The sequence below is a fragment of the Centruroides vittatus genome, unplaced genomic scaffold, assembly GCF_030686945.1.
Source record: "Centruroides vittatus isolate TY-2023 unplaced genomic scaffold, ASM3068694v2 contig_1114, whole genome shotgun sequence".
Classification (NCBI taxonomy): Eukaryota; Metazoa; Arthropoda; class Arachnida; order Scorpiones; family Buthidae; genus Centruroides; species Centruroides vittatus.
The window spans coordinates 1,137,760-1,154,732 of NW_027120716.1; the positions used below are offsets into that span (position 1 = coordinate 1,137,760).

The window sequence follows — 16,973 nt, forward strand, 5'->3', positions numbered from 1 at the left end:
TGTTGATGATTGTGCTAATGTAAGTAAAAACTTTACTTTGATAATGATGATGACTAAATTCTTGCACCAACTAACAAAAAAAAAGAGGACAAAAATAAGAATTAAACTTGTGTTCCTTGTGACAGATTATTTATTTTTGTCTCCTTATTCAATCTTCAGGAATATAGAAAAAGATCTACACAAAATGGATACAATATTACATAATGAAAAATACTGCAGTGTCTTTAAAAATATAGTGTTATGAATGTCATTGGCAATGATTGGAAAGCATATAATTGGATACAGGAAGCACTCTCAAAAGTACTGCAGCAAATTTTTGTCCTGAAGAAACCCTTTCAGGTTTCTTCAGGACAAAAATTTTTCAGTAAGCATAATGTATACAATTTTTCATTACTTTTATTCAGGCTATTTTCTAACAAAATGCATTTTTTTCATTCTTGAATAGTATTTTTAATAAAATTTATTAAATAACAACAAATATATATATATATATATATATAACATATATATAATTAATATATAATACATTAATATATGTAACAGAAATTTAACTTTTGTCATATCTAAATAATATCAAACATCAAAAGTGTCTATGTCCATTCAAGTAACAGTTAAAGCAGCCAAATCTGAAGTGCAAAAAGTGGCCAGCTTCTGTCACAAAAACAGCCAACTCCCACAAATAAAAACCATTTTAATCAAAATAGCACTAATTAGAATGATCTTATTTAAATGAAATTGAATATTTTTTTCAAAAATTTGAACACAAATCATATAAATTTAAAAAGAAATTTCATATGTTAAACTAAAATTTGGCATTATTGGAAAATTAACATAGTGGACTTGGTCGGTTTTGAAACTATACTTGTTTATATCTTGTAATTTTGAAACTATAGCAATAGTTAAAAGATTTCATGATGGAAATAAGAATTTGATTGTAATTGACTTGTTGGCCATGCTTTGTATGCAAGATTTGATGTGTTTTGAGTAGTAAGAACTAATTTTGGATTATGAATACTTTTGTAATTTTAATGCAAGGTTTTTTTTCCAGCAAAACAGTTATCTCAGATTATAATAAACCAATTTATATACCATTTGGAGGTGATTCTTTTAAATCAATAGGTAAATAATTTTATTTAAAATAATTTAAATATTTATAAACTATTATATGTGTATAAAATGGAAATATATCTAGATTCAATTAGTTGCTATAGCTAACATAAATATACATTGTCATGTTTATACATGTTTTTACATTATATATTTGAACAAAAGATTCCATATTGTGGTATAATATAGCATTAATAACTTCTCTAAATTATTAAATTGCTGGTATTTTTAAAATATTTGGAAAAACTTTTTATGAATTAGTATTATAATTGAAGTACTTCTACAGAATAAGGTACCTAAGTTAAATTTTGATGTTTTCAGGAATTCTTTAAGAAAAAACTTTTTTCCATGAGGTTTGTTATGAAATAAATAAATCATAAATGTTAAATACAATTGAGTAAAATGCTTATTATAGCAAGGAGAATATCCGTAGACATAAAACCATATTCAATATGCATAATAAAACACTTAACTGAAAAAGGTATCTAAATGCACTTAAATACCTTATTCTGTAGAAATCATTAATTACAGACATATTCAAAATAACAAAGGTTTGTTTTTGCTTTTTAATAAAAAATTAATTATAAATTTTTATCTTGTTTTTTAGATAAAGTTTTATATCTGATGAAAAAAGCAATTAGTTTTTATATAATTAAAATTCAAATATTTTTTTCTATTTTCGCAATATGAGGGAAAATCATTAAATAACAGGAATTTTATAATAATTTTTTTATAAGAGCACAAAAAATTTTGTTTCTTATTTTTTTGACATATCCTGCTTCACAACACACTTGGTCCACTTGTCCATGAGCTTCCAGATGCCCTTAAAGAAAGGCTTTTTGTTATGGCTTTTAACCAACTTTGCACTGCCTCTATTACTTCAGTGTCATCATAAAACTTCTGACTTCAAATATTCTATTAAAGGTCCAAATAAGTGAAAATCCTATGGTGCCAAGTTTGGATGTTACCACCTCAAATTTCAGATCACTTAGTGTATTGACTGTATGCACAGCTGTATGGGGCTGGACATTGTCGTGAAGCACAAAACTTCCTTTGAGAGAAGACGCTAATGTTTCAATTGTATTGCAGGCTTAAACTTGTTCACCAGCTGTCACTATATCAAGCACTTTCCTTTCCTTTCCACAGTTCCTTTTCCTGGAAGTTCATCAGTAGAGGGCCATTGACATTCTAAAATATTATTGCATGACTTTCCAGCAGAAACCTGTATCTTGAATATTTTGTTGACTGGAGACAATATACGCTTCCACTACATTGATTGCCTCTTACTCTCTGGTTGCATAATGGTGCATTCAAGACTCATCTCCTGTCACAGTGTGATGGAGAAAAGCATCTTCTTCTCAAGCATAATGAAGTGCTCTTTACAAATTGTTTGTTGTACAATAGACAGCTGCCTTCAGACCCACCTGCTACACATTTTCCCACACTTGAGATCATTATGCATAATATTGTATGCATAGCTGTGACTCCTGTTGAATTCTATAGCAACTTCATCAACAATAACTTGCCTGTAGTCATGGATTTGCTACTCAGTTTGCTGTTTCACTGTCTGAGTTGCCATGCAAACTGGTCTCCCATTTTAGTGTTCTTCACTGATGATGTGTCTTCCATTTTTAAATTTTTCCACCCATTCCTACACTCACTCCTGTCTTTATACTGAACCATCATTCTCCTGTAGATTTCAGGTTTTCCTCCCTCTGACAATAAAAAATAAATGACACTACATTGCTCTTACAAAGCAATTCAACAGTAGAGTGGCCATGCTGTATGAGCTATTGCACAGGTACATACTGTTTAATCATCATGGCCACTATATGGTATATTGCTAAGGTTTTATTTTGTGTCCTGCAGTAAAATTTTTTGCAGTGCATACATTATCATAAATTTTAAATTGAAATTCCTGTCTTTTATTTGTAGTTATATTTTGCTAATAGTTTTTAATCAAAAATTAAATTGGATCATGCATATGCTTTCATTTTTATTACACCTTAATAATTCTTAAATGATGTCACTTTTCTAAATTTGACTTAATGAACTATCAATACACTTTCTGTTGCTGAGAAATGTGTATTAAACTAAACACAAACGTTTTCAGCCTAATACAATAGGCCATCTTTAGGTATAACTGAATTCAAACATCTTTTCAAAAATTTAACATTTTAACAACGGAACTAAATTTGACAAAATTAAAATTTTCTACTTAAGCAATTTTGTCTCATATCTTTTTGTTTACTTTATATTTGTTCATTATATTTGTTACTGTATATTTCTACAGATCATATGTATAAACTTATTAGTGATATGATCTTGTGAAAATGATATGGATTTTTTTATGTATGATCATTGTGATTTTGATCACTAAATCAAATGTAAATAAAAAGTTCAAAATTAAGAGATCTAAGTTAGTCTAGTTGTTGTAAATTCTCTATGCAGTCTCAATGACCAAGGCTTAGTGTTTCAAACAAAGGAATTTGTTAAAAAATAAATTTCTTCCTTTGTTACTTCTATTTTAATAATAAAAATTTGTAGAAAAAATACTGGAGAAGTGAAGGAAAAATTGTCTGTAATGTTCTAGTTTCATTCTCCATCAACTTCATAGTAGATTAAACAAGTTGAAATACTAATAAATTAAATTGTCTTGTTTTGTAAAATCAGACCCCTTAACTTATTAGTATTTTGACTTGTTTTAGCTGTAATGTAAAATCATAACAAATCTTAACATTGGTGGAGTTATAGAAAGTATAAAGGTGAATAATAGCACTCAAGAAGTATGCTCAACAATTTAGGCAAGAAATAATAATAATAATAGTTAATAATATGAAAAACAATGAAGATCATTTCTCCTAGTCTTTAAGTACTATCATTCTAAAGATGATTCAAATAGATTGAAGAAATATGAAATCATTTATTGCTTGAATCTTTAGTAAGTTGCATTATTTCTGATTCTTAATAAGTAAAAATAAATAATAATTAATTTTTATAGTTTTATTCTGGTCAACATGCTTCTGAAAAAATACTTATATTCTGTACTCAACAGATATTGGAGCAATTTGCCAACAGTAAACTAGTTTTGGCAGTGACATTTTTAAAACTGTACTAAACATTTTTCTTAATACTATAAACTTTTCATAAAAAACTTGTAAAAGTAATTAATTATGAATATGTATACTATTAGAAGTTTACATTAAACAAATGTTAATAATAATTGATAAATTTTTAATTATACAAAAATTTTATATATTATTTGATATGTATAATGATATATTATACAAAAATTTTTTAACATTACATTGCATCACAATATTACTTATATATTTCATTGTCATTTATCAATACTTTGTCTAGTGAAATATCTGTTTAGCAAATAATTTAAAATTACAAATTTAATAACTTCTTGTATAAAAATTTTTACAGAATTTTACTTTTAGATGTATATATTTTAATCAATATATATTCAAATAAATAAATAATTTAAATTGTTTTTAGGGAAATATAATATTTGTAAACAACTATTTTATTTTAACTTTTTTTTAGGAAATCTTACATCATCTGATGATTCAGGAAAACATTTTTCAAGGTAAGTAGTATTTATTTCAATATGTATATTAAAAAATATTTTAAATACAATAAATTAATAAAGAATTTAACTTGGTCTTCTAATTGTTATTATAAATTGTTATTATTATAAGTTGGGAAATAAGTAATAATAGTTAAATTTCTTTTTCAATCTTCATAATATATTAATGTAACATCAATGCATCATGGAAGAAATATACCGTATTATAATAAATCAATAATTGCCTAAATATCCAGGCTATAATATGGCTATAATCAAATAATTGATACAAATAAATTTGGTACTAGAGGTAAGCATTAGGCACCATCTCTTATCTAAATTAATAATTATAATTTTAATAATTTAATAAATAATTTAGAGCTTTTTGGAAGAAAATAACTGACCCAGGGCAGGGCATGAACCCGCAGCCTCCACTTGTCATGCGGTGCGCTACCAATTGCACAATTGGTAGCACACTGCATGGCTACTCAGTTTTTTGTTTCACTGTCTTAGTTGCTATGCAAACTGGTCTCCCATTTTAGTGTTCTTCACTGATGTTGTGTCTTCCATTTTTAAATTTTTCCACCCATTCCTACACTCACTCCTGTCTTTATACTGAACCATCATTCTCCTGTAGATTTCAGGTTTTCCTCCCTCTGACGATAAAAAATAAATGACACTACATTGCTCTTACAAAGCAATTCAACAGTAGAGTGGCCATGCTGTATGAGCTATTGCACAGGTACATACATACTGTTCAATCATCATGATCACTATATGGTATATTGCTAAGGAGTTATTTTGTGTCCTGCAGTAAAATTATGCAGTGCGCTACCAATTGTGCAATTGGTAGTGCACTGCATGGCAAGCGGAGGCTGCGGGTTCACGCCCCGCCCTGGGTCAGTTATTTTCTTCCAGAAGGTTCTAAATTATTTATTAAATTATTAAAATTATAATTATTAGTTTAGATAAGAGATGCTTACCTCCAGTACCAAATTTATTTGTATTAATTATTTGATTATAGCCATATTATAGCCCAGATATTTAGGCGATCATTGGTTTATTATATTAACTCATCAGGCTTTGAGATGTGTATTATATGTATATACTGTATTGTCATTAATAATAGAAATTTAATAAGAATAGAGTTATAATACTGAACCTTATAAGGAAATCTATTTATCTCCTACAATAATCTAATGATCACCTAAATATTCAGTCTATAATTAATATAATTGTATTAATTATTTCATTATAGCCATATTATAGCCTGAATATTTAGGCAATCCTTAGATTATTATATTAACTCATTGGGCTTTGTGATGTGTATTATATGTATATATCTCTTAATCTTAATTCGACAGAAAATCATGGGGATTTTGCTAGAGCTGTAAACACAAATGTGCTGCAATATAAAAGTGTAGAAGAACTAAAACAAGCTATAATTCATCAGTAGGAAAAATAAGCACATCTGTTCTCCAAAAACTCATACAATCAATGCCAGATTACATTTGCAAAGTTATTCTAGCCAAAGGCTGCTTCATTGTATATTAGGTTATTGTTAAATATAATATTTATTAACATATCATTAATTGTTTCAGTTAATTTTGTTATATGCATTTATTTTTGTGACAGTCAAACTGATTGTAATTCTTTAAAGTTGTTTATTTTTCTTTCCCAATACATTATCATTTTTTGTATGTGCATTTGTGAAAGTTTAAGCAAACCAAACTAAGTAATTTTCCAAAGTTTTTCAGGCTGATTGATTTTACATAGAAATCTATTAGTCCCTTTATATTTATAGGACACACCTTATATCATTTCATAAACAATAAATTGAAAGCCAGTGTTAAACCTTTTGGTGTGCTTAAAAGTTCAGTATATGATATCTCATCACACATTTGATTTGAATTACTCAAGTATGTAATTTTTACACATTCTGGTTGAATACATGTACTTTGGCTTAAGGGTGGTAGTGCCTCGAATTATATGGAATCTTGAACTATCAAGATTCTACTATACAAGTTTAAGTAACAGTCATAATAATAATTAAAGTGAGATTGATGCACAAGAAATGAATCAGAGAGATCAGAAGGTAAGGTATGTGTATACATTTGTTTATCTGAAAGTCCATATTTGAAATGCAGATAATGTAGAGTTTTCAAAAAAAAAACAAAAAAAATGAAATATAACTTGTACTGTTGTACTGTAGTACATACCACAGATTATAATATATGGAGACCAATCTCTTCATGTAACTGAAAATCACTACATCATCTATCAATTATAGTTCTGCAAACTTTGGATATATAAATAACATTGTTAGATTTTGAGTAAATTAATTTATCTTCAAATACAATAATTGCATTACAGTATTCATTGTTTATGAAACTTTAAAAAGCACAGTGCTTGATGTTGTACCCAAAATACAAAAACAAACAAGTTTCTTAATTATCTGAAATTTCAATTATCTGAATTCAAGTTCAAGAAATCAAGCTTCCACTGTATGTGTTTCTGGTGGACCTATGTTTAAAAGGCAATGTTTTCACATTGTCTTTTAAATATAGATGACACATACATTATCTATGTTTAAAAGTTACATGAAATTATAGTAACTTGAATTATTGTTATTTTTTATTTTGTGAAATTGTTCTATAAATGAGTATCTAGTGTATTGAATAACTTTTCAAATGAATTTTAATAAGCCTAATATCTAGTTATTTAAAACAAGTAAATAAAAATAAAAATAAAACTATTATTTGTCACATTCAGTAAGAAACATATTTTAATTTTTATATTATAGATAAATTCTTTTTGCACGTATTTAAAAATTATTAGCATATATCAATGCACTGAAAATTTTTAAATCTTTTGATATTGCTTTAAGCTATATATATATATTTGATACTTTATTTTTAACATTTTTATACAAAGTGGATGGAAAGTAACTAGGCATTGAGAAATCACTATAATTTTTGTATAATAATGTAATCACAATAAAATATGTGTGTATATGTACAGTGCATCAATTGATGAAATTTTATAATTCCACATCAGTGGTATGGGCAGGGACCTAGAGAGACTGCATGCACAGTGACAAAAAAGATGGCTGACTGTTTGTCTGTTCAGGAGCAATTACAGATTGATGCAAACTATGAGGTGTGGAAATCAGTGGCTGCTGTGCAGAAATGGTGGTGAACAGTGAAAGGATGTCATGCCATAATCTGTCTAGAAACAATCAAGCATTGTCATTCTAAGCTAAAATGATCACAGGTTTGGTTGTGGATGCACAGAGAAGTGGCCTTCCATCCATGTCATAATCTGAAGAAAATGTGTTGTCAGTGGATGGCACCAGTGCTTACATTGAATTTTAAAGTATGCATCTGTATTTCCATTTAATAAGATACATGTCAAATAATTTTCTATTGCATTAGCAATAGAAATTATAGTGATTTCTCAATGCATAGTTACTTTCCATTTATCTTATTGTTTGAAATTAAATGTTAAAAAAGAAAAATTTTTTTTGTAGATCTATAGATATGTGGAAACATATATTTTTATCTCATTTTCCACAAGTGGTATGTATCCAAATTTTATGTTTTTATGCTAAATCAATTTCATTTTTTAATTTTTAATTACTTTTATGTTATTTATTCTTAACATTTTACTATTTTTGTTAGATTTAAGATATATGATAAAAAATTATACAGAAATGATATAAAAGATAATACAGGATATAAAGATTTAAATTGTTAAAAAGGTTTATTAATTAAATATTCACAAAAATCAAGTTTTAAAATTACATAAATTCATTATTAAACTTACAAAGAACATCCTATTTAACTGCTATTACAAATAAAGATTAAAAGATTCTTGTTTAATATACTTTATATTTTTTACTTAGTATATTTTATACTTCATTAAGCTTACATATAAAACAAAACAAGATACAGAAATTACATTCAGCTTGGGATAATGCTATTCATTTCAACATGTGTTTAGTGTACCTTATTTCTATATTACAGAGCTTTCTATAGATAATTATGATTTTATTAATTAAAAATAATTTTATTTTTGTTTATTTTACTTCTTTTTTGCTTACTTATCATCTTAACTAACTATTGTTTTCTTACCGTTAAATAAAGAAATATCTAATAACTTACATGTTTGCTTCTCTCATTTCATATTAGTTCTTTTTATATCAGTGAATAAAGTAATCAACACTTTCATTTATTTTATTTCATTTCACTTAGAAAAATTGCTTGGTAGGTAAGTAGATGTTTTGTAGCACTTTAATGTTATTTAGGAAACATGGGCAGGGTGACTGGATTATATCAGAATAGGGTTCAAATTTTGATCATAAGAAATAATGGAAAAACTTAACCCAGTTATGAGATGATGCATGAAAGTTTTATGGAATGAGATATTTGCTTTTAAATTCCTGTCAAAGTTTAGATTTGAAATGGATGCTGTTATTGGTGTCCACAAGGCAGCATTTTATTTTAGAGAAGTTTTTAGAGGTACTAAGTTACATTAACTGTTTAAACACTAGTAATAAATAAAGAAACTTAAAAGCCTTAAAGGAATATAATAGCAATACTAAATCCACCAGACCAATAATTTGGTAAATGTATCAAGCATAACCCTGGACGCAAAGATCCCAGTCTGTAAAAGCCTGAAATGTTGCTTCTTTTAAAATGAGACAGTTTAAACCTGTATGTCGGGTATAGAATGCAATGAAGGAAAGAAAATTCTAATGATAACTGTTAAGATCTTAGGGTGTAAAGATCTCTAATCCCAAAATTCCTGTTTAATCTCTCGTAAAGAACTACAGTTTGGTTGGTTATAATGGTCCAGAATGGACTCCGGTCATGTCCTGCTTGTTCAACTGACCCAAACAAAAGATATCTCTGAATCTCGCACCCACACATAGCTGTAACTTGATTGGACCTTGGTCATTAGGTTTTCACACATGCAAAAACAACCAACCCAACAATAACCTTCTTAGAGTATTCTATTTGTTAATATCTAAGCATTTTTGGGGAATATAAATATTATATTTTCCATTGGAATGACTATATAGTGATTAAAATATAACGTCTGAAACTGTGTTGTTATAAAATAAGTACAATCACATTGTTAATGTTGTAGTATGAAAAACTTAATGATTTGCAAAGTATCATCCTAGATACATCCCAGCCAAGCTCTGTCAAGTTTAGAGATCCAGTTTGCCAATCTGTACTTCAATATCTTCACTCTCAGAAAATTGTTGATAAGTTTAGCTTTTTGATAATTATTGCATTTTTTAAAAATTTGGGACAAATCCTAAAAAAATATTCTATAGTGTTCAATGACTTTATTCTTATACTGCTGAGAAGTCAGAATTCTTTCTATAAATGTGTAGAGTGATATATTCCATTTATAACATTTGCACAACATTTTTATAGATTATTAGCTATAGTATAGAAAAACTCTTTTACTGTTTTGAAAAAATTTGGATTTTATTTTATTCATATATCATATTTATCACTTTATAAGATATACCTGTCATATTGTTAAAAACAAATTACAATGAAATATTGTAATTATGTAGCAGTAAGATTTATCATCATTGTTTTATTATTAGCATGTACCTTTCTGAAATATGTACATACCACATTCAAAAATAATTAATTTGATATAGAGTGTTCTGTTGTCATGGAAGCCTACAGATTTTTTTTTTTCCTGCTAGTAACACGTAAGTATGAGCATTTCGTTATGAAGAAACGCTTATTTCTGTAATTACAAAATTTTTGTCTTTCTAAACAGTAAGATCATGTTATATAATGATTGTGCTATAAAATATAACATAATAGATAATTAAAATTAGTACCTTTGAAATAACACAGAGATGTAAGATATAAAATTTATCAAAAAATATTTTTTATACTATTATGTATGATAAATATAAAAAATGAGAAAACTTAGAAAAGTGAAAATATACAAAAAGATATCAATTAATTAATGAATTATGATTGTTGTGAAATTTTTTTCATTAGTAGTTTTATCATCAGTAGTCACAACTATTATTATTTATTTATCTTACAATTTTATTTATTATTTTTATTTTTGTATAAAAATTTTATTTTAACATAAGGTCTCAGTTTACCATCTATTTTTCATTAAACTTCATAATTTAATTATCTAAAATTATGTTAATTCTAGCCTGAAAATAATTCAGCTTTTTCGATATATGAATAGCTACAAATCAGCTTTTTGTTTATTGTTATTCATATGTAAAAAGAAATATTTTATATATATATTAACTAAAATATCTGAATATTCTAAATTTGAAATTTTTATAGCTGTTTTCTTTCTTCTTTTGAAAATGTCACATATATAATTATGATAAAATTAATTGAGAAATTTTCAATTCTTGCTTTTATCACATTGTCAACACTAGATTTTAATACTAGTATATGATTTGATTCAATGGAGTTATTGAAATCTTGTAATGATGATCCATTGCAAGATTTTAACTTACATAATAATTTCATTGAAACAATTTGCAAAATTACTGAATTTTTATACAATATATTCAACTTTTTATAGTATGACTATTTTATTTTTATTTTACATTTTAATTTTAAAATTTATCTTATACATGAACAGTTGGTTTTGAAAAATTGTTTATATTCTTCACAATACATGATATTTCTGATTATTATGAAAATAATATTTAAAAACAACATTGTTTAATTTAAAATAATAATTTCATTATTGAGGAAATACTAATATTAGAAACAAAACTAGAAGAATGTAAAAAATTATTTATATTTAACAATAAGAAAGATCAGAGTTATATCTTTGATTTTTCTTATGGTTTTGAGAATATTTTTTATATTACATTATTAGTTTTGGCCAATTAAATTTAAAATTTAAATCTTCAAAAATTAATATTGCAAAAAAATAATTTATTTTTTGTTTTAAACTTATTTTGAATGAATAAGAGGATAAAGTTTTAAATGTAAATTTTTGTCTCGCTATTGGTAAAATATATATTTAAATAGTATAAATGAATGTATGTTATCTATTAATATTATAATTTTATTAATAATTTAATAACATGACAATAATTAAAATATCTAAATTATTCTATATTATATATCAAAAAATTATTTATATTGATATTTTCTCTGAAGTAAAATTTAATATTAAACTTTCAGACTTCAAAATTAACTGTTTCTGAAGATCCAGGGAAAGATCCCCATTTTAAAGAAAGGGATATTGATATAATGAGAGCTCAGAAAGATAAAGTATGTAAATAGATAATTTAAAATATTTTTAGTAGCTATTATTTTATTTCATTTAAAACATAGATTTCTTATTTCTTCATAAATTGCTTTGTAAAGAAATAAATTGATGTTACATGCTAAAAATTAGTGAAAATATTCAGATCTTAAAAGTTTCAGTGCTTTAATGATATAAAAATTGGAAGAATTTAGAATCTTGCATAGAATACATGTTACTTCACAAATATTACATATAGTTAGTAGTTTTCTTTACTGTTAAGTATTAATATGGAGAACTATATAAGATATTAATACTTCTGATAAATTAGTTTACATACTAGGAATGCATCAAGGAATAGATTGAACTGTCTAATATTTATAGTAATATTTAAATTTATATGAAGTTTACTTTCATTCTTTAAATGGAACAGCAGTAAAAATGCCTTTGATTTAAAATCTATTCAAAAGAGGTTATTATTTGTTCAACAAAAATAAAATAAATATGTAAAGAAGAAAAATATTCATTATTTGAATATTCCATAAAATATAGAATTTGAAAATAATAAATAGTAGTAATAATAATAATAATAATCTATTTAAAAAAAAGAAATCAAACTTTTAAACCATTTAACTTGTGAGAAACATTTTATCACAAGAAGTTAAATGCATTGTCTACACTTCTTTTCTTCTGCAAACATGGAAGTAAATTGAATATTATTGTGATGTATGTTGCATCCTAACAGAAGTGATATTGAACACTTATGATACAAAATCTTTTATAAACTCAAGAGCTTGTGCAACTCACAACAATTTCTTGTGAATATATTGAACCCTGTAAAATAAAGCTGTTAAGTATTTCATAATCAGGGAGACAATGTAGGAAAGTCTTGAATGTATATCAGAATCAGAGCATAAATGATTGATGGTACATTAGAAACATTGTAATTGATCATTTGTTATCTGATTTTGATTTATATATATATATGTTGAATATATTAGATTTTATCTTACAGAAATGAAAATAAATACCAATTAACTCTAAACTATAATAATTTACTGTTTTTAACTAATTTTATAAATTATATATAAACATTTTAATAATAATTTGATTATTAAACTAAATTGTTAAATTATTTTTACTAATTTAAGCGTTTTATAATTTTTTAAATTAATTATTACAAAACAAAATTTAATAATTAAAGTGTTATTCACTTTTATTTATTTATTTAGCAAATTTTACCTATACAAGAATATTCATTATGTAAAAATACATTGAAACAGATACATATTTAAAAATCCTAAATATTTAACATTTTTGATTTTGGATATTATACAGTATTTAGACTTCTTGTGTGAAATTTCATTTATGTATTTCTTTTATATTTCTCCAATATTTAATAATTAATTATTAAACAATTACCATATAGAAATTTTTTGCTAAGCAAATATTTTTTGAATCTTATCAATCCATCCTTGTGATAATTATAAATATGCCGTTTTAAAAATTATGATAACTTAATATTACAGTATTTTGTGAAAATAACATTTAAATATCTAAATATCAAATCAAATAATAATAAAATTAGTTTAATAAATAATAATTTCCAATATAGTTACTAAATGCATTTTGTAAAAATATGATAAATTGCAGTCCACATCATTTATTTTTATTAACAGAATAAATATTTGAAAATTTTATACTGCTTGAAGATATATCAATCAGAGGTTTTAAATGTTTGCTTAGTAAAAAGAATATGTTTCTACAAAATTATTATTGTTTCTAATTTTCCATTTAAGAGAATAATTGCATACATAACAGTATAATTAGTTTTATGTTGAAACAAAGTAAAATTTTATATTAAAATAATTTAATATGATAAATTATCAAAAACTCTACTTCAGAATTTGTTTGGTGTTATATTTTCACAACTGTTACTGAATGTAATAGTTATAGTAAAAAAATCAAAATTTCCTATATTATTTAATTACAAAAATTATTTTAAATTAATAATATTTATTTATTAATTTTTAAAAAATTAAATTTTTAATTTATAAATTGGTGATTATTGCATATTGTAAAATGTTTTTAGCATTTTTTTCATTTTCATTAAACATACATCACATAAAATTCAATCATTAAAGGAGTACAGTCTCAAAATATAAATGACTACATAATATAAAAATATAACATAATGTAACAGTATAATCAGTTTTATGTTGAAACTGATTATACTGTTATGTTATGTTATACTTTTATATTATGTAAATAAATCCAAAATATTTGTTGTTATAGATTTATACTTTATTCAGTTAATTTAGCATGCAAATTCCATTGTCAGGCTTCATAAAAATGGAAAATTGCTTTTCCATTTGTGAATTTGTGAACTATTAATATTTAGCATAATATATTTTTATTTATGCACTTTTTCATATTATTATAAAAAATTTAATTTGCATTAAAATATATAATTGGATTATTTTTAAAATTAGATTATGTATTTATAAAGAAAGCAATAATCATAGCAATAAAATTTATTCAAAAAATTTAATTTACTTGTGAAAAAATTCTAATTCAATATTTCTGGGTACTAATTTATATCTACAGATTTTTTTCTCCAAATAAATAGAATATATTTCAATAATATACTGTAAATGTTAGTTTTGTTTTTGCATAATTTTATATTTTTGTGAATTTATTTCATTCCGAAAAAAATATTTTTTAGTTTAAAACACTAATTTTAAATACAGTAAGACCTCACTTAATGCTGCCTTGATTAATGCTGATTCAATGTAGTGTGGTATGCTTGAAGCTTAAAAAAAGTTCCAAATTTATGCTGATTCAAATTATTGTGGCATTTCATTGATTCATATATAATATGATTATTCTCAAACACAAACCAATCAGCAAAAGGAGGCAATTCATAGTGGTTCTGTACTTTCCTTAAATCTATGATTGCATGGTGCAATTTTGGAAAAATATAACATTATGGATGCCATAGGAAATATCGACTTTGCTTGGAAAGAATTAACTGATAAATGCATGAATGAAGTGTGGAAGAAGTTACAGGTGAAGATATCCAAGAATTCTCAACGAGAAGAGCCCATCACTGTGTTGTTAGGTTGACCAAATTGTCAACCTAATTGATACAGCAGGATTAGATGTAGACAAGCAGTATATTGAGGAGTTACTGCAGGTTTCTGGTGAGAGCCTTACCAATGACAACCTTCAAGAACTGGCAAAACAAGGAATTTGTGTATAACTGGAAAATAGTGATTCTGAAAACAAAGAACCCAAAGAACTTGCTACATATTTCCTTAGTAAAACTTTGGTAATGATAACCAAAATCGTTGATCAAATTGTAGCGAATGATCCAAATTTTGAAAGAAGTGCAAAAGCAAAACGAGGCGTTTTTGGATGTGATCTTCTGCTACCGACATTTGCTTCAGGAAAGAAAAAAGTGACAAATGAAATTACACAACTTTATGGCATAAAACAAGAATTTCAGAGGAGCCAGGACCTTCATCACAAAAACTGAACTTTACATTTCTGTGTGCATATGTTTGTGTTATTTAACATATATTATTATGCAAATTAACATAAAAATAACTTGAAATTGAAGTAAAATCTGTTTATTTTTGATCGCATGCTTGCCTTTTCCTATCTACTTTGTTAAAATGACCTTCTTTAATGCTATTTTGCTTAGCGCTTTGTTGTCTAGGAACACATCCCCCCACATTAAACGGGGTCTTACTGTATATTTAAAAATATATATTTTCAAATATCTGTTATGGTAGCTGTTTATTCGTTCTACAAATGTATGTCTCTTTAATCCAAAAAACAGGAATTCTGGTAGACTATCTTACAGCCTTTAGGTCAGGGACATCCTTTATTGAAGTTACAGGTTTCATATGCATTTTGGGCTTATTTTATCTTTAAAATATGTCCAATTTAATATATAAAAATATATAAATATTTTTATATATTAAATTGTTATGTTTATTGAATAAGGATTAGTAAATAATATAAAAAAAAGACCCAAAAGTGTCATATGAGTGTAACAGACGAATTTGAAAGAAAAAATTGTGGTAAACCTTTTTTTGGTATGATAAAATAGTTTTTTACGTCAGAAGATATAATCTACATGCATTATATTGTTATATTACTGGTTGTTTTTTTTAAATTTCTTTGGTATAGAACTGAAAAGGGGCTTAAAGATAAAATAAGCCCGAAATATGTATGTAACCTGTATCTTCAATAAAGGATGTTCCTGACCTAAAGACTGTAAGATAGTCTACCAGAATTATTTTTTCGGATTAAAGAGACATACATTTATAGTAAAAATATATATTTAACTCAAAATCTTTATTACAATAAAATGATAAGTTAAAATAATTTTATCAATATAATCAATTTTTCATTTATTTAAATTCAAAAATTACATATTTTAGTTATTATTTTCTAAGTACTTTTCAAAATTTTGAATTGATAACATTTTATTAGAAATAATATTCTAATTAATTAAAAATTTTAATTTTGATATATTTAGGAACTTGAAGAGTATAGAAGAGAATTGCAAAAGAAAAGAAAAGAATATGATAATTTAGATTATTAGTGAAAAGATAAGCTGTGTTTCCTCCTTGTTGCATATAATTATAACTTTTGTTAATAACTTTGTATAATTATATCAAAAGTTTTAATTTATTAAATTAATATATAAAATGATTAAAAATTTTTAAAATTTACTCGAAATGTACAAATAAATTAACTGAAAATTCTGCACAAAGATTAAAACTTGTTTATTATTGCTAATATTTCAAATATGAAAAACAATTAATTTGAATTAATTTTCAATAAAACTTATTTTATGTTTTCAATATATTCATGTTCACTTATAAGAATTTTAGTTTTTTATAATAAAAAATTATAATATAGAATAATAGTTTTGTGTTGTATATGTTTTAAATTAATAAAATATATTTTTAATAAATGAAATGTAGATTTTAATAATTGTTATAACATT

The 16,973-nt window shown here is 25.0% G+C and overlaps 1 protein-coding gene across 1 annotated transcript in view; it reads left to right on the forward strand.

Moving 5' to 3' along the window:
• LOC136977684 (cytoplasmic dynein 2 light intermediate chain 1) overlaps positions 1-16,696 on the forward strand; it is a 57,913-nt gene extending 41,217 nt beyond the window's left edge. The window contains exons 9-13 of the mRNA XM_067273230.1: positions 1,049-1,119; positions 4,660-4,702; positions 8,211-8,259; positions 11,887-11,976; positions 16,500-16,696. Coding sequence (XP_067129331.1) covers positions 1,049-1,119; positions 4,660-4,702; positions 8,211-8,259; positions 11,887-11,976; positions 16,500-16,565 — 319 coding nt within the window. The 3' untranslated portion in view covers positions 16,566-16,696. The remainder of the gene's footprint in view (positions 1-1,048; positions 1,120-4,659; positions 4,703-8,210; positions 8,260-11,886; positions 11,977-16,499) is intronic.
• Positions 16,697-16,973: the final 277 nt, after the last annotated feature.